We start from the raw sequence: 24,152 nt of genomic DNA, 5'->3' as shown, positions 1-24,152 counted from the left end.
GGAAAATGCCAAGAGTTAATTTACCTCTCTCTCTGCAAATTCTTATTAAGATTTGACTCTGACTTTAAGCAGGGAAAGACGAGTAGCGTTTTCAGCTTCACAACTTAATTCAAACCAATTTCAGAAGCCTTGGGCGGGATTCTCCACTCCCGCGCCGAAGTGCCCACGCCGTCGAGGTTCACGACGGCACGAAACGGCCCCTATCCCGACCGATTCAGGGCCCGATAATTGGCTAGGGCGGGGCTGCGTCATCTACACGCGCCAGGCCTTGTCGCCGCGTAAAGGCGGCACCGCATACATGACGCGGCCGGCGCCGCAGAACTGGCGTCACCCGCGCATGCGTGGTTGCCGTCCTCTCCGAGTCCGCCCCGCAAGAAGATGGCGGATGGATCTTGCGGGGCCGCGGAAGGAAGGAGGTCCTCCTTCAGAGAGGACAGCCCGACGATCGGTGGGCACCGATTGCGGGCCATCCCACATTTGAGGTTCCCCCCGGTGCAGAATCCCCCCCCCCCCCCCCCCCCCCCCCCCCCGCAGGCCGCCCCCCCCAGCGTTCCCGTGCTGTTCCCGACGGCAGCGACCAGGTGTGGACGGCGCCAGGGGGAATCCGCCGTTTTGGGCTGGCCGCTCGACCCATCCGGGCCTGAGAATAGCAGGGGTGCCGGAGAATCGCCATTTTGGGTGTCTCGGGCGATTCTCCGGCCTGTGGCCCGCGGAACTCGACAGGGCCGTTCCCGCCGTTTGGGAGAATCGCGGGAGGGCGTCGGACCGGCATCGCGGGAAATTTTGGCGGCCCAGGCGATTCTCCCAACCGGCGCGGGAGTGGAGAATCTCGCACCTTGGCTTTCAAATTCGCTGCTTATTTGATCCACATCCCCCTCTCTGCTATCAACTGAGCCAAACTGAAGAATGGCCATTCTGGTTGGAGATTGAAGCCTGCTGTGGTCACCGCCGAGAGAAAGTAAAAAATGAACATTGAGACTTACGTCACTCTGTATGTTCATCATGTTCTTGGACAGTTCCAAGCCCATAGCATCTGGCATGTATGTGTAGTGGTGGATCGGATGCCTGTAGTTGCAGTTGCTGGCTATTTCCTGGGACTTCTTGGCAGCAGTAATGTTAAACATATCCATCGGTGTGTGATATTTGGTCTTGCTTTTCTCATAGTCCTTCTTGTATTCACGTTCAGACTGCATCTTAGCCACACGCATGGAATGAACTAGCTTGGGGTCATCTTGGAGGCTCTGGAAACCAACATGTTTGCCCTTCTCTTGTTCATAAGCTTTCTTATATTTCACCTGTAAAATAATTGTTCAGATGACCACAGAAGATGTTAAAACACAAAATACCCAGTGGCTGGACAAACCTGCTGTGAGAAAATAAGTACATGCAAAGATAAGGGCACCAAGGAACATGGGTTTTTGTCGGCAACTAATGACAGCGGGTGGGATTTTCCACCATTCCCTTCCATGGCATGTTTTGCAACAGCGAAGGTGGCCCACCATTGTCCAGTAGTGGGACCTTCTGGTCTTGCCAATGTCAACGCGTGTTCCTATTGTTCACACCCACTATCACCATGGAATCCATGGTCGGAGGCCATCATTGGCAGAACCGTAGATGGCCTTCCCATCAGTAAACCGCTCCACAATTTTATGGTAGAAGAGGCAAGGTCTAGATTTGCCCCCCAGCCCTTGTCCCAATTCAGGAAATTAAATGGTCAATTAATGACCACTCAAGGGCTATTTCCCGCCTGGCCTCAATTTTTAGGCTGCTCGGAAGAGTTCGGGGAAAGGGGGAAGCCTGAAAAGTGATCCCACTCACACTTCTAGTTGGAAGGCAGGTTGGGGGAGTCTCCATCAATGCCCTCATGTCAACATAGGCCCTCCCATTCTCACAAGGTTAGCCCTGCTGTGGATCACATAATTATTCCTCCTGTAAAGTTAGTAAAGTCAGCATAGTCCCAGATGACCATAGGCTGCTTTCCCCTTTGAGGGGGAGAGGTGACTGGTGATGATTTAACCTGAGGGTCACCACACCTCAGGTGAGTGGCAAGGTTGAGAAGGAATAACCTCAGTCGGAACGGGAATTGAATCCACGCTGTTGGCCTCTCCCTGCTTCACGGACCAGCTGTCCAGCCACCTGACCCTCTCCTATACCTTGACATGGTAGGGAAATTTAAGGGAAGAGTGACTTTGGATCACTCTTGGATGTCTCTATTAGAAAGGAGCTGGATATTTGTCTTCTTATCAGGGACATAGTACATAAGAAGATGGGGAGTAGGCAAAGGTTACTCAGTAAGTAAAGGTTCCTTCATCTGTCAAGCCCGTTCCATCCAGAGACCGTAAGCCATGTAATTCTGTCGACAGTGCAGTGGAAATGCCCTGTATCTCAGATTTTACCACACTTGCAGCAAGGTCACAAATACAAATCATAAGCAACTCCAAGGAAATTCTAGACTCACACCTGTTTGGTCTCGAACAATCATGACAAGGTGGATTCAACCCCTTCGCCTGAGAGACCTTGGGCGGGATTCTCCAGTCGCCGACGCCAAAATCGGGTTTGGCGATTGGCCGGAGAATCACCATTTGCGCCAAAATCAGGGGCGGCGCTGCATTTGTGGTACTCCGACCCCTCAAAAACGAGTACGCCGCACGCCGTATGGACAGCCTCAGAACGTCAACTGAGGCCCTGCCGTTGCTCCGCCCCCAATGAGCCGAGTTTCCGATGGCGTGGGTCACTCATGCTATTTTTGTTCATGAACCCAGCGTGGCGTCTGCGGACTGAGTCCAGCGGCGCCACAGTCGGGGGGGGGGGGGTTCCGCGGGCAGGGGGGGGAGCTTTAGCGTGAGCTGGGGGCACTAGTGGGGGGTGGTCCGGGTGTGGCGAGGGGGTTTACAGGGTCAGTATGTGGCAGGCCGGGTCTGCACGCGGCCGGCGCTATGTTACACGCTGCAGCAAGCTTCCGCCGTGCGCATGCGCGGCCACCGACCCGGCAATTCTCCAGCCGCATCGACAGCCGGGGACTTTACGCTGCGTGCCTGCTAGCCCCCCACCAGGCGGAGGATCAGTGCAGCTTTTGTGCCATTTTTTCAGGCATAAAACACCACTGTTCCCACGCCGGCGTCAGCACTTAATCTTCAAATCAGAGAATCCAGCCCGTTGAACGAGCACCGATCAGTCCTGGTCCCCACAAACGGAGGCCAGGTGGAACAGCACTCCCAGAGGATCGGAGGTCCCCAGCTGCATGCCCTTTGGGCAGGGTGGTACCCTGGCACTGCTGGTGCCACCTGGGTACCCTGGCAGTGCCAGCCTGGTGCTGCCAAGTGCCGGGAAACACACGGCGAAACGCGCCCGCGAGGGGACTTTGTTCCCTTTTGGCGGAATCGCGCCCTCTGTCTGGACATCTATTTCACAAATCCATTACTCAATGAGCCTTTTATTTTAATCTCTACCCTTTCACGAGGCTTGTGAATTTTATATTCTTGTCCTATTGTCTTGTACTCATTGTCAAAGTTCAATAACGTAAACTTTATTGCCATCTTAATTCTAATTTATCCATACCACAGGACACAAGGAAAATAAAAATCGGCAGAATAAAATGGTATGGGTAAGAAGTCTAATAAAGTACTATTAAAAATATGAACATTGTGTACTTACATCACTAGCATTATGCCGGGCAGATTTAGCAGCGATAATTGGAATAGCGTCGAACGTAAGTTTATAACCCTTTGCTAAATCCTTTTTCCATGCTTGTTTGTAGCAGTTCTGCAAATGGAAGTGATATTTAATTAAATCATGATGAAAATAGTAACGTTGACGAGGTTCAGAACTACACAAAATGATATGAAACTGAGCTGACGTATTATTTGGTGGGCAATGTGTACATTGATTGAAAAATTGTCTTGTTCAGCCGCTACCGTTACTGACAGTTCGAGCAGGCTATTGGCTACCAGTCAGATCCATTGAGAGATAGCCAAAGTCACTTCCTCCAGGACGCACCATTTCAAGCAGGAAATGCTGTTGCGTGCAAAACTTTGGAAATCTGAGGGACCTGTCACTGAATGGGTTGTGTCAAATCCTTTGCCTGGTATTGTGATTGGTCTGCTGCAGCCCTGATTTAAGGGAATGGACCTCAGCTTTCCACTCCTCCACTTTGAGATGCATCTCAGGCTGATGGAGAGATACTGAATGGAAAGCCAAATGTGTCCTCGGAGCACCGAAGAGAATGTTTTCAGTCCTTTCGTGCCAAAGTCACAAGCAGCACCAGTAGGCCATTCAGCCCCTCGAGCATGCTCCACCATTCAGACAGATCATGGTGGATCTGCAGTACAACCTACTTTCGCTCCAAACCCATAACCTAACAAAGATCTACTATTCTCAGATTGAAAATTCCAATCGTCCCGCAATCAATAGAGGAGAATATTTCCTGATACTTTCAAAAGTGAAATTCAGGTGCAGGCCATGGAGTTCAACGTCTGAAACGCAGATTGATTCCTTCTGGAGTTGGAGGGTGGGTTTTACTGCTTCTGCGCTGGTCAGGCAGTGATTTTCCTGTTTGTTCAAAGGAATGTTCCTGCCGACCCAAGACTGTTTGGGCCTTATGTAAGATCACGGCTGACTTCGGTCCATTTGCTAGAAATGATGCTACTGCGTTTGAACAGATCGCTTCAAAGATACTTACATCACTGGCATTAATAGCGTTGACCCTGGCCTGAATAAACTCTGGCACATCTGGAGGGTAAGTGTACTTGTGGATGATTTTCTCTCCTTTCGCTTTGTAGTTGATCTAAATTCACAAAGCAAAGAACAAAAATGTGAGACTGCGATATTGGAGAAATCATTAGCAATTTTCGTTCCGGATACATCAATGAGCTGTGAGCACTGGAAAATAAATAGTGCTAAATGTATAGCCCTCTAAAGGTAAATGGGGAGGCTGGAGAATGAGTTAATAATCATGTTGCACATTATTACTACGCCTGAGGGATTGTATGTAAAATATTCAAAGGCATAGGATTACTTGGTCTGCTACTATGTCGCATAGGCCATGAAAGTTTCAAGCTCGGTACTTGGCCTGTGCTCAATCCACAAACAGGTGACAGAGGCCGGAATTTTCCTGCGGTTCTCGCTGGCAGGACCTTCTGGTCCCACTGGCGGTGAATCTCCACCTCAAGTTTCCCGGTGGAAGGGGGTGCACAGATCAGGAAATCCTGTTGACAGGGGTCTCTGCCGCTGCGAAACACACTGCGGGAGGCGTGGAAATCCTTGACCAGAGGTGCAGTAAATATGCTGCAGAGGGGGGAAAAAACACACACACAGTTCCCCTTCTTAATCACTGTCCAGTGATTCCAGGAGGGAAATACACCTCGACCTCAAGGACAAGTGTTAGGATTGCGCAAGATGCCCTCTCTGGTGAATGGCCGATTTCACAACCTGAGAGCAGATTATTATACAAGCACACCAGACCTCTCTATCTGGCCTGCGGACCCCTGTTCACAATGGAACCACAGAACCATAGAATTCCTACAGTGCAGAAGTAGATCATTCGGCCCACCAAAAGAGGATAGCACCCTCCGACCCTACCTAGGCCCACTCCCCTGCCCTATCCCCATAACCCCTGCACATCTTTGGACACTAAGGGGCAATTTAGCGTGGCCAGTCCACCAAACCCGCAAATATTTGGATTTGGGAAGAAACTGGAGCACCCGGAGGAAACCCACGCAGACACTGGGAGAACGGACAAACTCCACACAGACAGTCACCTAAGGCTGAACTTGAACCCGGGTGCCTGGCACTGTGAGGCAGCAGTGCTAACCATTGTGCCGCCATGCTGCCCCATTGTGTCACCGTGCAATGTCGGTAAGCGAATTCAAAGATTCTTCATAGAACCGCTCCTCCAATCACAGGCAGTTTCTCTCCCAAATTTGCTGTTGCTGGGTTCGCCAGTGAGCTAATCAGCAGCAAATGTGGGAGAGGGCCAGTCTCTGATTGGAGGAGCAGCTGTCTTTGACCGGAGGCCTGAAAATATGGCGGGAGAGCAGCGGTGGGTCTGCTGAGGAGGCAGCGAGGTTTTCTGTGTAGCCGTAAGAGTCAAAGAGGCTGACGAGCGGGGGGGAGAAAGTAGCTGCTGGGCGGGGCCAGTATGGCTGCTGGGCGGGGCTAGAGTGGCTGCCAGGAAAGAGATCGAGTGACTGCAGAGTATGGGGACAATGGTTACTGGGCAGAGCCAGAGTGATTGCTGAGCAGGACGCAGCCCCTCGCACAAAAAGATTGGGCAAGTCTGGTTTAAGTAATAATGTGCAACATGGTAAAAAACCTACATGAGTCAAGTAAGGGAATGGAGGACAAATTATTTCAAAATGTTCAGTTTGTTCACCAATCCATTCCTCTGCTTTTATACCAATCAGCTCCATTTTTCCAGACCTGTGAACTATAGTGAAGAATTCTAAACACAATATTGCATCAATAGAACAACAAACATCTTTTAGATACAGCATAAATGGTCAATCATCAAGCATTTTGTTTCAGCAAGTTTTAAGATTAAAAGCAAGTTTTGCCAAATCAACAATATACTCCAGGGTTCAAATCTTATTGCACCTAGTCAACTGGGGTGAGTGGGTAATCTAAATTTCAACTTACATCACTCCTTTGTTCTTGGTTAGCTTTTGCCAAGAGAGTTTCTGGGGCGTCATCTATTGAAGTGAATTTAATGGTGTCCGGAGGTTGACGATACTTTCTCTGTAATAAAAAAAAAAGATTTTTGGTTAAGAAGAAGCCTACATGCTTAGTAGGAGTTATTGTGGTGCAGTGGGCAGTGCCCCTGACTCTGAGCCAGAGGTTCCAGGTTTGAGTCCTAACCCAGCACCTGATGGCCAAGAGTGTTGTGTTTGGTGTACGATATCTAGCAAGGAATCTGCCAAACAACTTGTGACTTGTCCAAACCAGGATATTTATTGAATCACACGTGGTAAGGTAACGATCTGTTACAGAACAAGTTATCATTGAGGTTCTTTGTGCTCCTCTGGAACTACCGCTAGTGCACGTCTGCCCTCTTGTATATCTTATAACCATCTGCTGATGGCCGGATGTGCCCCCACTTATATTGGAGTCCTTGTCACAATGACCACTGTCCTGAGACCGTATGGCATGCCTGTACTTCCATCTGCTGGTTGGAGGTCATACCATCAGCCATCTATGATATTGCTTACAGGCACATCACTACAAAGGGAAGGTGTGTTCATATTGCGGCCAAACAGGTTGTGTTATCAGCCTGCAAAATCCTTCCAATGGCAGGTGATAAGAGTGGGAGAGACTCCTGGTCAGCCATGCTTGATGCCGAGTGGCGCCCCTCAAGCTACAAGCCTCTGGCGACTGGGTAACAACCTGTTCCGGGGGAAAAAACTGGCTATGGAAACAAATAAAATCTGCCTTGTGCACCAAGTAGGTGCAAGAAGTGAAATGACAGCGACATTATGCCTAGGACCTTTGAATGTATCGTGCCAAATCGTATTTGTTGACATGCATACCTTTTGACTATCATGTAATATTAAACTTACCACATTTGATCACACCACAACCAAACTGAAGAATTTAGGTGATAGATTTGTTCAATGGCTGTTCAAATCCAAAGACCTACCTCATTAAGGATAGCCATAGCATTCTTAGCCTTTTCCACATCCAGGGAGCCATAAGGAACCCAGCCAAGGCCTTTTTGCCAGTTGTTAAAATCTGCTTTATATTCATTCTGTTAAGAACACACACAGAAGGGCACATTATTTACCAATACGAAAACTGCTAATGGTAGAAAGTGAATAATTACTGAGACTCCAGCGGTGCTTTGCATATCACCAGCAAGCCTGTGTATCCAGCAGGTCAGGGAGGAGTCAAGCTGAGCCCAAGTAACAATAACATGAATTAAACTAATAGATTAAACCAGGTTCTCACATCACTCTGCAGACTGTAGGCTTTCTTAGCCAGATTCAGAGGCACGCTGTCAGGAGGCATAACATAATGGCTTATTAGTTGCTTATAGTGAGAGTTGCTTGCAATTTCCTGAGCTTTCTTGGCCTGGGAGATGTTGATCATATCAAGTGGAGTGTGATACTTAGTCTTCGTCTTTTCATAGTCCTTTTTATACTCGCGCTGAAAATAAAGAATACATAAGTGAACTTGAGATTCTCTGGGATCTACATTATCAAATCGTGGCAGAAACAGCACAGTACATTTTACAAAAATTAGTAAGAGGAGAGAGAAGTGGAAATGGCCTGAGAACAATCCATCATCTCCTGTCTGGCCATGGGAGGAGCTCAATTTGCCGTCTTCAGTCAAATTTAAGTTTTTGAGGGATTAGGAATACAATTATGATAACGTTAGACAGGAATTGGAGAATTTGGATTGGGTGCAGCTGTTGGAGGGTAAATCAACATCGGACATGTGGGAGTCTTTCAAGCAACAGTTCATCAGGATTCAGGAAAATCACGTTCCTGAGAGAACAAAGGGAAAGTATGTGAAGTTTAGGGAGCCTTGTAAACGAGGGATATTGTGAACCTTGTCAAAAGGAAAAAGGAGGCTTTTGTACAGTATAAAAGGGTGGGGATAGTCAAAACCCTTGAGGAGTATCAAGAAAGTACAAAGGTACTTAAGCGGGAAATTAGGAGGGCTAGGAGAGGCCATGAAAAGTCCTTGGCAAGTAGGATTAAGGTGAGTTCCAAAGCTTTTTATTCATATGTTAAAAGCAAGAGGGTGTCCAGGGAAAGGATTGGATCACTTAAGGACTGTGGGGAGAATCTATGTGTTGAACCAGAGGAAATGGGCGAGGTACTGACTAAGTACTTTGTATCAGTGTTTACCAAAGAAAGGGACTTTGCGACAGATAATTCTTGGATAGGTTGTGTGGATAGTCTAGGTCACGTCGGTAGTAGGTAATTTATTGGAGAGAATTCTCAGGGACAGGATTTATACCCATTTGGAAACAAATGGACTCATTAGCGATAGACAGCATGGTTTTGTGAAGGGGAGGTCATGCCTCACTAACGTGATCGGGTTTTTTGAGGAGGTGACAAAGATGATTGATGAGGGGAGCATGGTGGATGTTGTTTACATGGACTTCAGTAAAGCCTTTGAAAAGGTGCCTCATGGCAGAGTGGTACAAAAGGTGAAGTCACATGGGATCAGAGGTGAGGTTAGTAAGATGGATACAGAACTGGCTCGGTCACAGAAGGCAAAGGGTATAAGGAGAAAGGTTTTTTTCTGGATGGAAGGTTGTGACTAGTGGTGTTCCACAGGGATCTGTGCTGGGGCCTCTGTTGTTTGTAGTATACATAAATGATTTGAGGAAAATGTAGCAGGTCAGTAAGTTCGCGAATTACACCAAGGTTGTTGGAGTGACATATAGTGTTGAGGATTGTCAGAGGATACAGCAGGACATAGATAGATTGGAGACTTGGGCAGAGAAATGGCAAATGGAGTTTAATCCAGACAAATATGAGGTAATGCGTTTTGGTAGAGGGTAAATATACAGTAAATGGCAAAACTCTTGGGAATATAGAAAGTCAGAGGGATCTGGGCATGCAGGTCCATAGATTTTTGAAAGTGGCAACACAAGTGGACAAGGTAGTCAAGAAAGCATACGGAATGCTTGCCTTCATTGGGCGGGGCATCGAGTATAAAAAATGGTAAATCATGCTGCAGTTTTATAGAACCTTGGTAAGGCCGCACTTGGAATATTGCGCACAATTCTGGTCGCCGCACTACCAGAAAGATGTGGAGGCTTTGGAGAGGGTGCAAAGGAGGTTTACCAGGATGTTTCCTGGTCTGGAGGGTGTTACCTATGTGGAGTGGCTGAATAGACTCGGACTGTTTTCATTAGAATGACGGAGGTTGAGGGGTGACCTGATAGAGGTCTACAAGATTATGAGGGGTATGGATAGAGTGGATGGACAGGCACTCTTTCATAGGGTGGAGGGGTCTGTCACCAGGGGGCATAGGTTTAAGATCCGTGCGGCAAAGTTTAGAGGAGATGTGTGAGGCAGGTATTTTTACACAGAGGGTGGTGAGTGACTGGAATGCGTTGCCAGGGGAGGTTGTGGAAGCAGATACATTAACAGCTTTCAAAAGGCATCTTGACAAATACATGGATAGGATGGGTATAGAGGGATACGACACAAGGAGGTGCTGAAAGTTTTGGCCAAGGTTGGTATCATGACCGGTACAGGCTTGGAGGGCCGAAGGGCTGTTCCTGTGCTGTATTGTTCTTTGTTAAAACTGTCAAATTACGGATCTTTCCAGTGTCGGCTGATTTGCCAAGGCTGGTCTGACACCACGTAGTTGTGCAAAATGCAACCTTCTTGATGGAAGTAGAACTTGCTCCACTTCAAACCATATAATTTCGCATTAGTTTTACATGGGCAGCTACACTGTGAATTTCAAATAAAACGCTGCTCACTGAAGGGATTACATTTGTCTTCTTGGCCGGGATTCGATGAATATATAAACAGTGTCTCGAGATAGCTACTATTTGTGGAGGGGGGCGATGTGACTGCTAGTTGATCTCCTAATAAGTGGTTGATGAACTTTACTTATGGTTGACTGCATCAGCAACCAAGTAGAGCTTTCGGAATGCTACACACAGATGGATTTGCATCTCTTCCAGATGCCAAGCTATCAGTTCTTGAACTCAACTGAATTGATGTGGAATGTCAGTTTATCTATGGGAAAATACCCAAACTAGTCTGGCAATTGAATAGGCATGATGTTTATTCAATATCTCCCTGTGAAGGTAAAATGTTTGGTAATAAATTTACTGTCCTGAGGAAAATAACTCCTTTGACCTGAAATGTGAGAAGCTTGTTCGAATAGTATAATGCTCTCAACTCTGAAGTTCAGGTTTAGTCATGTCTGAAACAGGCTTTGTGGTTGGTGTAAGTCAACATCTCTGCACCCATCTGCAAACTATGGCACAAGGGTTAACACACTCCAGGACCAGTGAATTCTGCGTGCGTTTGAAAGGGTCAGCAACAGGTCCATGGAAAATTGACCTGTCAGCCTTCATTTGCATGTTTCCTGGGCCCCACTGTCCTTGCAAACCATCACTCCGTCTCCAACCTCCTTTTCCCTCTCATAGAATCATAGAATTTACAGTGCAGAAGGAGGCCATTCGGCCTATAGAATCTGCACCGGCCCTTGGAAAGAGCACCCAGACGAAGCCCACGCAGACACAGGGAGAACATGCAGACTCCGCCCAGACAGTGACCCAAGCCAGGAATCGAACCAGGGACCCTGGAGCTGTGAAGCAACTGTGCTAACCACTGTGCTCCCGTGCTCTCCCCCGCCTTGACCAGGTTGTAGCAACCCAAACCTGTGCCGGTCTTGCTCAGAGGCCATGTTTGAATTAGGTTTCCAACCCTTTTTGCTCACCTCACTCTGCATCTTAGCCACATGCACAGAATGTAAGATCTTCGGGTCATCCTCTATGCAGCGAGCTCCAACATGTTTCCCGCGAGCCTTTTCATAGCTTAGTTTATATTTGATCTGAAAGATAAACACTTCCATTATTAATAAGGTGAGAATTTGATTTCCGTACATGATTGCATTCATTCATTTTTTTCATTTTCATTTAAAAGCCAAAATCAACCAGTGTTTCTTTTGATGTGAGCATCGAGTTAAGAAGGTTAGATGAAGAAAAAACATTTTCCCCTTTGGCATGCCCAGTCATCAGCTTCAAGAACTCCAGAGACCTCTGAGCAAAGATGTAAAATAAAACTCTCTCTTGTGCCTTAAAGATGCCCCTCACCTCCCACTAGTTTCCATTTTCCACACCACTCACCCCATGGTTTATGGAACAAATCCCATTGCATATTTCCATGAATAATTATGCTAAATTAGTTAATTAATGCTAAAATTTACACATCAAACCCACAAGGGCCCTTACGGCCAGAAGAGGAGACATTCATCCTGTTGGTTTGGATTAGATTTAAACCCAAGTCAGTCCCCATCCTTTAAAGTATAAAGGCTACTGCTTGAACCTGAGCAATAAAATGGAAGAAAATAAGTTGGACTGACTTCTATTTGCTACATAACGAGGAAGATCCTGTTCATGTTGTATTGTTATGATGATATGAGCATAAGTTGCTCATGCGGGATTGTGAAATATGTTGTGAGTTCATTTGTGCAGACTGAGCTCATGGGAACATTTATACATAGATAGAAAGTTTGAAGATATCAGTAGCAGAGCTGTGTGTGTGCTCTGCTCAATAGCTTAAGTGAAACTAAGACTGGATCACATTTCCTTTCCAGTGATGTCATGATGCAATAATTAAAGGTGTATTGCAACACCCCCCCTTTTTTTTTAAAGATGCTTTCCCGTTTCCAAAGAAGTAGAAGTATTTCCAATACATGTTCATGTTTAGTTACCATTACATGAGCACATAGAATGGATGAATCTATGAGTCTCTAAAAGCGTCGAGATAATCTGCTGGTACGTCCAGACCTGGTAATGGTGACCTTGTCTGGAGGGTTCTTTAATTACCCGCGGTGATTTGTGGGATTGTCATTCTTGGATGTTGTTCCTGGTTGCATTTGGGATTTTGTCTTAGATGCTGTAGCTCTCTCATAGCTGAGGAGCTGGAACGGACCTGGTTTGTTCTCAGTTATGCATCACTGTTGTGTAATGATTTCATAGGATCTTGGTTCCGAATGTATCCTTGTCACCTCAGCTGGATGCCACAGACCTTCTGTGAGACCTTGGATGCAAACTTGTTCTCCCAACTGTAAACTTGGCAATTCTGTACCTGCATTTTTATCTTGCACATTGATCATTTTCTCTTGCAGGTTTATAAGTTGCTCTCTAGCTTCTGAGGGGGTAGAATGGGTAAGAGGTAGTTTGGTACACACTGGTCTGCCACACAATGAGGTGCGTCGGTGATGAAACAGTTGCAATTTAAGATGTCGCACTCAGATATAAATTTGGAATGTGCAGATTTTGCGGACTGTGGAAACTGCCGAGGATCTCCCGACTCTCGATTGGAGAAGATCATCACCCGAATTCTGGCTAACTGCCTTCTCTCAGTCTGTGAAGAAATCCTTCCGGAAAGCCAGTGTGATTTCAGACCAAACCATCGAACAGGGGACATGATTTTCACTGCTTGGCAACTACAAGAGAAATACCAGAGGCAACATCAACCACTCTACATGGCCTTCATTGCTTTGACCAAGACTTTTGATTCAGTCAATCGGGTGTCCTGACAAAGGCCGTCTGTCCAGAGATATTCATCAACATCCTCCGACTCCTCCACAACAAGATGTCAGCAACAGCCCTCGCCAATGGAAATAAGACAGAAACCTTTGTGGTCAAGACTGGAGTTAAGCAGGGATATGTCATTGCCCCCACCCTTTTCTCAATCGCCTTCACCAACATCCTTCACCATGTCATGAGCAAGCTCCCAAGTGGAGTGGACATTGAATGCAGGATGGTTGGAAACTTTATCAACCTCAACCAGTCAAGATCAAGAAAAAATCCAACACCGGCATCGCTCGTGGAACCTCAGTGGATGACACTGCTATCTCCACTCTCTCAGAAGAGAATCGCCAAGCTATGCTTGACACCTTCGGAGAAATATACTAAAGAATCAGTCGCAATCTCAACCTCAAGAAGAGTCGAGTCCTTTACCAACCTGCCCCAGAGCAAGGTCCAGTATCTCCCTCCATCAATATCAATGGAGGAATCCTACCAAACATGGAACATTTCCCATACCTAGGGAACCACCTCTCCTCTATAATAATAATCTTTATTGTCACAAGTAGGCTTACATTAACACTGCAATTAAGTTACTGTGAAAAGCTCCTAGTCGCCACATTCTGGCGCCTGTTCAGGTACACAGAGGGAAATTTCAGAATATCCAAATTATCGAACAGCGCGTCTTTCGGGACTTTGTGGGAGGAAACCGGAACACCCGGAGGAAAGCCACGCAGGCACGGGGAAAACATGCAGACTCCACACAGACAGTGACCCAAGCCAGGAATCAAACCTGGGACCCTGGAGCTGTGAAGCAACAGTGCTTCAAAGATACCCTGAAGACTTGCTTCAAGAGGGGCTGGTTTAGCACATGGCTAAATCACTGGCTTTGAAAGCAGACCAAGGCAGGCCAGCAGCACGGTTCAATTCCCATACCAGCCTCCCCGAACAGGCGCTGGAATGTGGCGACTAGGGGCTTTTCACAGTAACTTCATTTGAAGCCTACTTGTGACAATAAGCGATTTTCATTTCATTTCATTTCAAGAGATGCAATAGAGATGTCAACGCCTGGGAGACCCTTGTCCAGAAGAGACCGACTTGGAGGAACCTAGGCGTTGAAGGGACACAATTCGTTGAGGACATCCGATGTCAAGAGGAGGCCCGGAAAAGGACTTTGAGAAAGGATTGCCAGTGATCTACAGCCCAAGGACTGATTCCACCTCCTGGAAACATCTGCCAAGTGTGCAGTCGAAGATGCGGCTCTAAGATCGGGTTCATCGCCACGCAAGAACCCACAGAACCCATGATCAGTAACAAAGATTTTCTTAGGTGGATAATCAAACTCGGTAACGACTGATCACCGAAGAAGAAGAATTTCATAGGATTTTGATTCTGAACATATCCTTGCCACCTCATTTGGCCTCATACTTTCTGTGAAATCTTGGATGTGAACTTGTCCAAACTATAAACTTGGACAATTTTATACCTGCGTTTTCATCATGCACCTTGATCATTTTCTTTTGCTGTTTTACAAGTTGCTCTCTAGTTTCTGAGAGGGTAGAATGGGTAAGAGTAGGTAGATTGGTACACACTGGTCTGCCACACAATGAGCTGCACTGGTGATGGAATAATTGCACTTTAATGTGTCGCTCTCAGATATTAAATTGGAATTTGTAAGTTTTGCTTGGTCTGTCTGCATTAGAAAATAAGGGATTTCACCACATGAATCATTTATTTAGCTGTGCCATTAGATCTTAGTTTATCGGTTGAAGAATTGGTGCGATTTATATTCCACTTCTCAAACATATATGAAAAAGACTTGCCAATAAAATTGCGGAGCATTATGATCTCTTGACAAACTAACAAACTAAAAATTGTACTTATTGATGTATTGTTCAATTGTGGAGTACTGAGGAATTCGGTAAAGTATTTAATAATTGCAATGAAGTCAGTTTCATGGACATGAAAGGGATTGGATGCAGTTTTGGACCAAGGATAGGTCGGAACGTAATGTGGAATCAATGGTTCTTTGTGCTGACTCAGCACATTCTCTTGTTATGCCTCACATTTCTTGACGACAACTTCAATTACATTGTTTTTATCTGGCCAATAGACTGTTTCTCTTGCAAATCTTTTTTTTTTAGCAAACAATTTTATTGAGGTATATTTTGGCATTGTAAACAGTTACACATAACAGAAATGTGCAAACATCAATATAAAACCAATACTTCAATCAAACCATACTGCACATGCCCGTTCCTCTCCCCTAGACACTACCCACCTATTTATCCCTCCTACTCTACTCTAATCTCCCCCCTCCCCCCCTCTTCCTCCCCCACCCCTCCCCCTACCCTGCTGACGTTCACTCTCCCCCAAAGAAGTCGATGAATGATTGCCACCTTCGGGTGAACCCCAATACAGATCCCCTCAAGGCAAACTTAATTTTTTTCCATACCCAGAAAACTTAACATGTCTGAAAGCCACAGTTCGGTCTTCGGGGGTTTTGAGTCCCTCCATGCCAGCAGTATTCGCCGCCGGGCTATTAGGGAAGCAAAGGCCAAAACATCTGCCTCTTTCTCCACCTGGACTCCCGAGTCTTCCGAAACCCCAAACATTGCCACCCCTGGACTCATCAGCACCCTTGTTTTCAGCACCCGGGACATGACATCCGCAAATCCCTCTCAGTACCCCCTAAGCTTAGGACATGCCCAAAACATGTGAACATGGTTCGCTGGTCCTCCCGCGCATCTAGCACACTTGTCCTCTACCCCAAAGAATTTGCTCATCCGAGCTACCGTCATGTGAGCCCGGTGAACGACCTTAAATTGAATCAGGCTGAGCCTGGCACATGTTGCAGTTGAGTTTACCCTACTCAGGGCTTCCGCCCATACCCCGTCCTCCACCTCCCTGCCGAGCTCCTCCTCCCATTTGAGTTTCAGTTCCTCTGTCTGGGACTCTTCCCCCTTCATAAGCACCTTGTAGATATCCGAGACTCTCCTCCTTCTCCTCTAGAGACTATTCTGTCCTGGATCCCTATTGGCGGGAGGCGTGGGAAGGAAGGGACCTGTCTGCGTACAAAGTCCCGCATCTGTAAATACCTAAAGTAATTTCCCCTTACCAGCCCAAATTTCTCCTCCAGGCCCCTCAAACTCGCAAAGCTCCCCTCCAGGAACATATCGCCCACCCTCCCCACCCCCGCCCATCGCCATGTTCGAAACCCTCCATCCATGTTCCCGGGGGTAAATCGATGGTTATCACATATTGTAGCCCAGACAGATGCACCCACCCCCCCTACATTCCTCCTCCACTGGCCCCATATCCGCAGGGCCACCCCCACTACCGGGCTGGTGGAGTACCTGGCCGGCGACAACGGTAGGGGAGCAGTGACCAGGGCGGCCAAACTGGTGCCCCTGCATGAAGCCGCCTCCACTCGCTCCCAGATAGACCCCGTACCCACCATCCACTTCCTTATCATGGCTATGTTAGCCGCCCTGTAGTAGTTGATCAGACTAAGCATTGCCAGCCCCCCCTCTCTGCGGCTCCTTTCAAGCATCGCCTTCTTCACCCGCGGGGATTTTCCCGCCCAGACAAAGCTCATGATGATTTTGCCAGTCCTTTTGAACAAGGACCGTGGGATAAAGATCGGGAGGCACTGGAAGATGAACAGAAATCTAGGGAGAATTGTCATCTTTACAGTCTGCACCCTCCCCGTCAGTGACAGCGGGAGTGCATCCCATCTCCGAAACTCCCTCTTCATTTGTTCCACCACTCTAGTCAAATTTAACTTATGCAACCTGCCCCAGTCTCATGCCACCTGTATCCCCAAGTACCGGAAACCTTCCTCCACCAGCCTAAATGGCAGCTCCTTCACTCTATTCTCCTGGCCCCTCGCCTGCACCACAAACATCTCACTCTTGGCCATATTTAATTTGTACCCTGAAAACCGGCCGAACTTCCTCAATGTTTCCAGTATATTTTCCATCCCGGCCAGTGGGTCCAACACGTACAGGAGCAGGTGTCCGCATAGAGAGAGACCCAATGTTCCACCCCCCCCAGTCATTCCCTTCCACCCCTTTGCAACTCTCAACGCTATCGCCAACGGCTCTATGGCCAGCGCGAACAGCAACAGGGAGAGTGGGCACCCTGTCTGGTCCCGCGATGTAGTCTGAAATAATCTGACATTATCCTGTTCGTCTTAACGCTAGCTTTTGGGGCCTGGTACAATAGCCTGACCCAATTAACCAGTCCCTCCCCGAACCCAAACCGTCCAAGCATCTCCCACAAATAGCCCCACTCCACCCGGTCGAAGGCCTTCTCAGCGCCCATTCTCTTGCAAATCTAAAGTGTTGAAAAATATCATGTTCAAAGAGTCCAGCATGCTGACCAGCCTGCCTTTAAACATGAATTCTCGAGAGATACCTAGCTCATCCTGAGGAGGTCAAAATGATCTCACCTGGACATACGGAATTGATTCAGGACATCTTTCAATTATGGTTTTCCCCAGTTTCCACCATGTAGAAGCTTTTGCCATTTTATCTTCTAACTGTCGGCATTTGCATTGTGCAAAATGTACCAGGTCAGTTGACATACTTGCATTATCCTGGATGTGTAATGTTATCTCCCTTGAAACTGCTAATTTTGTTGAGACACTCTGGATATTTCAATGTTCAATCATGAACTCAGGTGTTCGGACTGGTTTCTGAGATACATGTGTAATAGGAGGTCTGACTAATTCCCACGGATTGACACTATCGTGAGGTCACAGCACGCTGGTAAGCCTACATTCGCTGTGCCTTTAATCTCCACGATGTCCAGAAGGATTGACTGCACTTGCACACAGTGCAGAAGGTGGCCATTCGGCGGGCTCATCGACCCATTTAAGCCCCCACTTCCACCCTATCCCCACAGCCCAATAACCCCTCCTAACTTTTTTGGTCACTAACGGCAATTTAGCATGGCCAATCCACCTACCCTGCATGTCTTTGGACTGTGGGAGGAAACCAGAGCACACGGAGGAAACCCACGCAGACACAGGGAGAACGTGCAGACTCCGCACAGACAGTGACCCAGCATGGAATCGAATCTGGGACCCTGGTGCTGTGAAGCCACACTGCTAGCCATGTGTGCTACCGTGCTGCTCACTGACCTGTTGTATTTGCTGCAGATCTCATTATACTTCTTGTTATAAATGTACGTAATTGTGTTTAAACTTACAAACCTGGTGACTGTAATTATTGGGCAGCCAGTGGCCAAAAGCCTTGGATATGTTTCTAAGAATTATTGGTTATTTCACTTGTGTTGTGATTCTGCATGAAGTGGAGCTGGAATTGACTGTGCATTAGCCCAGGGTGCCGTAGCAGAGTTATTCATATTGATTGAATGTCGCTGTTTTGTATGGTTTGCTTCGATCAGTGCATGGCTCTCTGTATCAGCGTTCACTCTAGTCCACTGCCACTGCTAGTGGCCCTTTCTGTCACATGCATTGCCGGGGGAAAAGCTGGTTATTTTCTTAATGGGTGCAGGGGGTCACACCTTTCACATGGCTTGCTAGGTTTGGAAGTTTTAGTGAGAGTGTCAACATTTGGGGTTGTCCTTCAGACTTTTAAGCTTTGACAGCCTGCGAGGATCACTTTGTACTTATGTGCATCCCTCAGTAGCTCTTCAGTGCTACACATTTTGGGCTTGTTAGCAGATCTTGCTGAAATTATTCCATGGGACTGGATGCGATCACCAGCTCAACAGTTCTGACAGATAGCTGCATCTGAAAAATCAGTATGTACCCTTTCTCTGCATCTACTGACAAAGTGGTACATGGATTTTGGATGCTGTTGTTGAGATGATGAGCTCTAGTTAATGAATGCAGACGTTTAATCTTTTTCCAAAACTGTCTTCCAATGTACTCCGTATCTTTTTGAATCCTTTAGATCTTCTTTTATAATCTTGATGTGTTCAACCTGTGTGTACCATCACTCCCAATTGCTTTGTGAATTTTTATGGCTTGCTTGTCTGGTTCAGACACACCTGAATGGAGAAACCATGGGCTAGATTCTCCGCCGGCAGGATGTTTCGTTTTTCCGGCAGCCCGGGGGTTTCCTGGCGGTGTGGGGCTGCCCCACCATGGGAAACCCCGTTGACAAGTCGGCGTAACGGAGCATCCCGCCGGCGGGGTGAAACAGAAATGTGGCGCAGAATCCAGTCCCATTGCTCTGCGCACTGCTGAAACATTCCGAATTCGGATAATAGGTCACCTGCATTCCAAATCAATCTGGGGAATCTTGTGGACATTCTGACAATATCCTATTGGTTTTCCTTTTTTTATAATAATAATAATAATCTTTATTGTCACAAGTAGGCCTACATTAACACTGCAATGAAGTTACTGTGAAAAGCCCCGAGTCGCCACATTCCGGTGCCGGTTCGGGTACACATATGGAGAATTCAGAATGTCCAAATTACCCAACAGCACGTCTTTCGGGACTTGTGAGAGGGAACCGGAGCATCCAAAGTAAAACCCACGCCACCACGGTGAGAACGTGCAAACTCCACACAGACAGTGTCCCAAGCCGGGACTCGAACCTGGGACCCTGGAGCTGTGAAGCAACAGTGCTAACCACTGTGCTACCGTGCCACCCACAGGGAAGACTGTCCCTTTGCCACTTTTGCGTGGTTTCCTGAAGCTCCGCCCATTATCATCACAACCTTCTCTTGTCCGATTTTTATGATATTGTTTTTGTTTATCTTCCTCGTTTGCTATTGACCTAACCCAGTCGCCATTCCTGGCAGAGCTAACCCAGTGCTGGTCCTCTCGATGCGCTGTTCCACTCACTGAACTGACAGGCTGTGCACTGCACTCTCAGCATGAAGGATCAGTCTGCTTACCAGCTCTTTATTTCAGCGCTATCTCTGCACTGTGTCTTCAAAATCTTTCCACGCAGTCAGCCACTACTTCCCAACACTCTCCAATGCTGCAACTTCAATATGGTCTGACCAAAGCATCAAGGGTCTCCACATGATATGCTGCATGATCTAAGATCGTTCACCATGTAATGCCTGTATTTAATCTTGCTGCCGGGCTGTTTGACCTCTGCTGAGTGCCTTGTCACGTTGTTATAATGATATAGGCATCAATCACCCATAAGGGTTTGTGTAAACACGCTGTGGGTTGATTTATTTAGGCTAGGCACATGCGAATATTTATGCAGAGGCAGAAAACCTGAAGACATCAGTAGCAGAGCTTCCTGTGTGTGCTCTGCTCAAAAGCAACAGTGAAACCAAGACTGAATCACATGACGCACTTCCCTTCTGATGATGTCATGCTGATATCCCTGAAAGGCATATTGCAACATTTTCTAGAAGAGAAAATGTTAGCATTAACACTTTAACTAATCCTGTGTTGCCAATATCACTGAAAGTGGACACTAAGGTGATGGCAAAAATCCAGAAAAGCTCCAACCTAAAACATTCCTTTGGTCTGCAACAACAATTTACATGAACTTTCTCCAATCTATTATACTGCATGGCTGCTTATAGCATAATCCCCTCTACAATAGGGTGACCCATTTGAAATTAGGTAGGCATTCTGCCAAATAATTCCATCCAATTCATATTTGTATCTTGACCTCCTACGTTGTTCAAAAAGGACCACATCCCACCTTACCTCAGGGATATCTAGATCTCTTGTCTATACATTGATCTTCGCAACTTCTGACTCCGCGCAATTGTCAATGAGATTTTCTTCCCCGATCCGCCACTGCTTGGTCTCTTTTTTGTTGTGCTTTCCGCCACTTTTTTTTGTTAATCACATGCCGTTCTGTTCTTTTAATGTCTTTTCATAGCATCACTGGGATTATCTTTGTGCATCATCTAACAGTTTTACTATCCCTAATCAGAGCAACAAGGCTGAAACTTGACTCAATCCCAGAAAAGGAATTCATCCATCTTCTAGCATTCACTTTAGAATCCACCCAAAATGTGCTGTTTTCAATTCTTCTGTGAGCATCGCTGGCAAGGTTATTATTTGATGCCTAACCCTAATTTCCCTTGAGATTTATCTTGTTCAGATGCTGATGTACCTGCTGCACATTTCTGGCAGATTACATGGAATTGCATAGAATTAGAAGGAATATGCAGCACAGATTCAAGCAACTGGAGATTGCCATTGACCAGAAACTGAACTGGACTAGCCATATAAATGCTGTGGTTACAAGAACAGAACATAGAACATAGAACAGTACAGCACAGAATAGGCCCTTCGGCCCTCGATGTTGTGCCGAGCCTTGTCCGAAACCAAGATCAAGCTATCCCACTCCCTGTCATTCAGGTGTGCTCCATGTGCCTATCCAATAACCGCTTGAAAGTTCCTAAAGTGTCCAACTCCACTATCACAGCAGGCAGTCCATTCCACACTCTAACCACTCTCTGAGTAAAGAACCTACTTCGGACATCCCTCCTATATCTCCCACCCTGAACCTTACAGTTATGCCCCCTTGTAACAGCTACATCCACCCGAGGAAATAGTCTCTGAACGTCCACTCTATCTATCCCCCTCGAACAGGTCACAGGCTAAGAATCCTATGGTAAGTAACTCACCTCCTGACCCACAAAAGCCATGTCCACCAACTGCAAGATACAAATCAGGGTAGTGATGGAATACTCTCCACTTGCCTGGATGAGTGCAGCTCCAACAACACACAAGAACCTCAATACCATGCAGGACAAAGCAGCCCTACTTGATTGGCACCCCTTCCGCAAACATCCACTCCTTCCACCTCTGATGCAGTGGCTGCAATGCGTACCATCTACAAGGTGCCCTGCAGGAACTCACCAAGGCTCCTTCAACCGCACCTTCCACACCCACAACCACTACCATCCAGATTCTAGATGGACAAGGGCATCGGAACACCGGTACCTGTAAGTTCCCCTCCAAGCCACTCAGCATCCTGACTTGGAAATATATCGGCATTCCTTTACTGTTGCTGGGTAATAACTCTGGAACTTCCTCCCCAACAGTGGGTTTACCACACCACATGGATTACATCAGTTCAAGAAGGCAGCTCACCACCACCTTCTCAAGGGCAATTAGAGATTGACAATAAATGTTGGCCTAGATAGTGACACCCACACCCATGAATGAATTCAAAAATTACTTCGGCCCCATTGATCCATGCCACTGGTCATCTCTGGACAAGTCTCCTCCCATTCAACGGCACCTAGTCCCATGAATATATCCTTCATTCCCTATTTTCGCTACCTATTTATCTCACTTCTCCTTAAATGCATTTGTGCGATTAACCTCAACTACTCATGGTAGCAGCTCTTGCTTGAGTTTTAGAAATTTTTCATTTGCTACATATGTTAATGTTAAAAATCATCCAAGATTACTTACATCACTTGCAATATCTCTATTTGCCTTTGCTGCAACTACAGGGATAGAATCCTCTTTGATGTGGCAATGTTTGGCCTTATCTCTGTTCCAGTCATAGTTGTAACAATTCTAGCAAGAAAGAAAGCAGCATGTAAACGTTAACGGGCAATGCCATGACCAGATTTTCAAAGTTCGATGGGGGTGGAATTGGAGGTAAGTTGGCACAGAATTTCTCACCTGCTTACCTAGCCAGTACTATTCAGGCCCAAGGGCCAGGTTAGGGGTGTAGTGGCTAGCCACCTGCAGGCAACGTGCAGCCAGCTGGCACTATTGATGGGTTTATTAAGGCCGCTCTCTCACATTAACTGGAATGTTCCAGTTGGCAGATGGGTCCCCTGCAGTGTCCAAAATGATAGTAAGAGGCCTGCCTCCCAGAGGTAATCTGGGGGCCAACACTGCAGTGAGCTTTTTAAAACCCACTTACCTCAACCACCACACTATGATGGCTACAGTTGAGGCCACAGGCCACCCAGCGGGATGTTTCCTTGTCCACGAAGATGGCCTGAATGCTGTATCTGAATTTCTTTACATACCAGTTCCTGTACTGATAGTCTTCATGGAAGATAAGTGTTTCTCGGCAGGTAGTAATGAGAAACAGCAGTAGTGGAGGTTTTGGGGACTATTGACTACAATACGATTAAACTGAAGTTGAAGTAATCAGCATCAGAAAAAGCCAAGAGGGAAATATGGGTAGGTTCGACCAGTACTGTGTAACAGTCAGTGTGAAATTATAATACGTTCAAAAGACCTCAAGAGTATAAGTTAAGTACAGTCCAGATACACTTTAAGAAAGCCTTCAACATAGTTCAATAAAAATGACTTTGAATTAAACTAAAAACGAAGGAATCCCATCCACAGTAGGACAAGAAAGATTAGGGGCTGGATTCTCCATTGTCGGGAATCTAGCAAGCCGGGAATTTCCCAACGACGTGGTACTGCCCAGAATGGGAAACCCCATTGGCCGGCTGGCGATCCCAGCTAAAATGTTGTGGGGGGGGGAGGGGGGTTCCCTCGATCCTGAAGCCGCCGCCACCATCCCAATCAATTTAATACCAGGGGCAGTGTTAATTGCTTAGAATTACCTCAGGAGGAATCCTGCCTTAGAAAGCTACAAACCATCTGTACCCCAGCAGCACCAGTTGGGAGCAATGGCCACTGCTGGGACTACAGTCAATCCCAGCACACCAAGGAGCCTAGGTAAATGCACTGTCAGGATTCTCAACAAGGAGGGTGAGGGGGTGGAGGGGGGTGGGGGGTGGAACAGGGAGGAGTTAAAGGATTCATTACTTGAGGAAAGGTGCCTTCATAGAGCTTAGAGGGCCTGATATCTGATTGCACGATTAAAGTTGCTGGGCTTGATTCTTGATGTTAAGGGTTATGGAGTGCAGGCTGGTAAGTGGAGCTGAGTCCACAAAAAGATCAGCCATGATCTTATTAAATGGCGGAGCAGGCTCAAGGGGCCAAATGGCCTATTCCTGCTCCTAGTTCTTATGTTCACCTCCC

General features: G+C 46.8%; 1 protein-coding gene across 50 annotated transcripts in view; it reads right to left on the bottom strand.

Annotated features, from left to right (window-relative positions):
* Nucleotides 1-24,152, bottom strand: part of neb (nebulin) — a 376,446-nt gene that overhangs the window by 294,484 nt on the left and 57,810 nt on the right. For all 50 annotated transcript variants that reach the window (XM_072470732.1, XM_072470804.1, XM_072470803.1 and 47 more), the window contains 8 exons: nucleotides 22,611-22,718; nucleotides 11,410-11,523; nucleotides 7,939-8,136; nucleotides 7,631-7,738; nucleotides 6,634-6,732; nucleotides 4,679-4,783; nucleotides 3,655-3,762; nucleotides 984-1,295 (listed from right to left, as the gene is read on the bottom strand). In XM_072470732.1, coding sequence (XP_072326833.1) covers nucleotides 984-1,295; nucleotides 3,655-3,762; nucleotides 4,679-4,783; nucleotides 6,634-6,732; nucleotides 7,631-7,738; nucleotides 7,939-8,136; nucleotides 11,410-11,523; nucleotides 22,611-22,718 — 1,152 coding nt within the window. The remainder of the gene's footprint in view (nucleotides 1-983; nucleotides 1,296-3,654; nucleotides 3,763-4,678; nucleotides 4,784-6,633; nucleotides 6,733-7,630; nucleotides 7,739-7,938; nucleotides 8,137-11,409; nucleotides 11,524-22,610; nucleotides 22,719-24,152) is intronic.

Source organism: Scyliorhinus torazame, chromosome 2, assembly GCF_047496885.1.
Source record: "Scyliorhinus torazame isolate Kashiwa2021f chromosome 2, sScyTor2.1, whole genome shotgun sequence".
NCBI classification, from domain to species: domain Eukaryota; kingdom Metazoa; phylum Chordata; class Chondrichthyes; order Carcharhiniformes; family Scyliorhinidae; genus Scyliorhinus; species Scyliorhinus torazame.
This window is presented reverse-complemented; position numbering and strand designations above follow the sequence as displayed.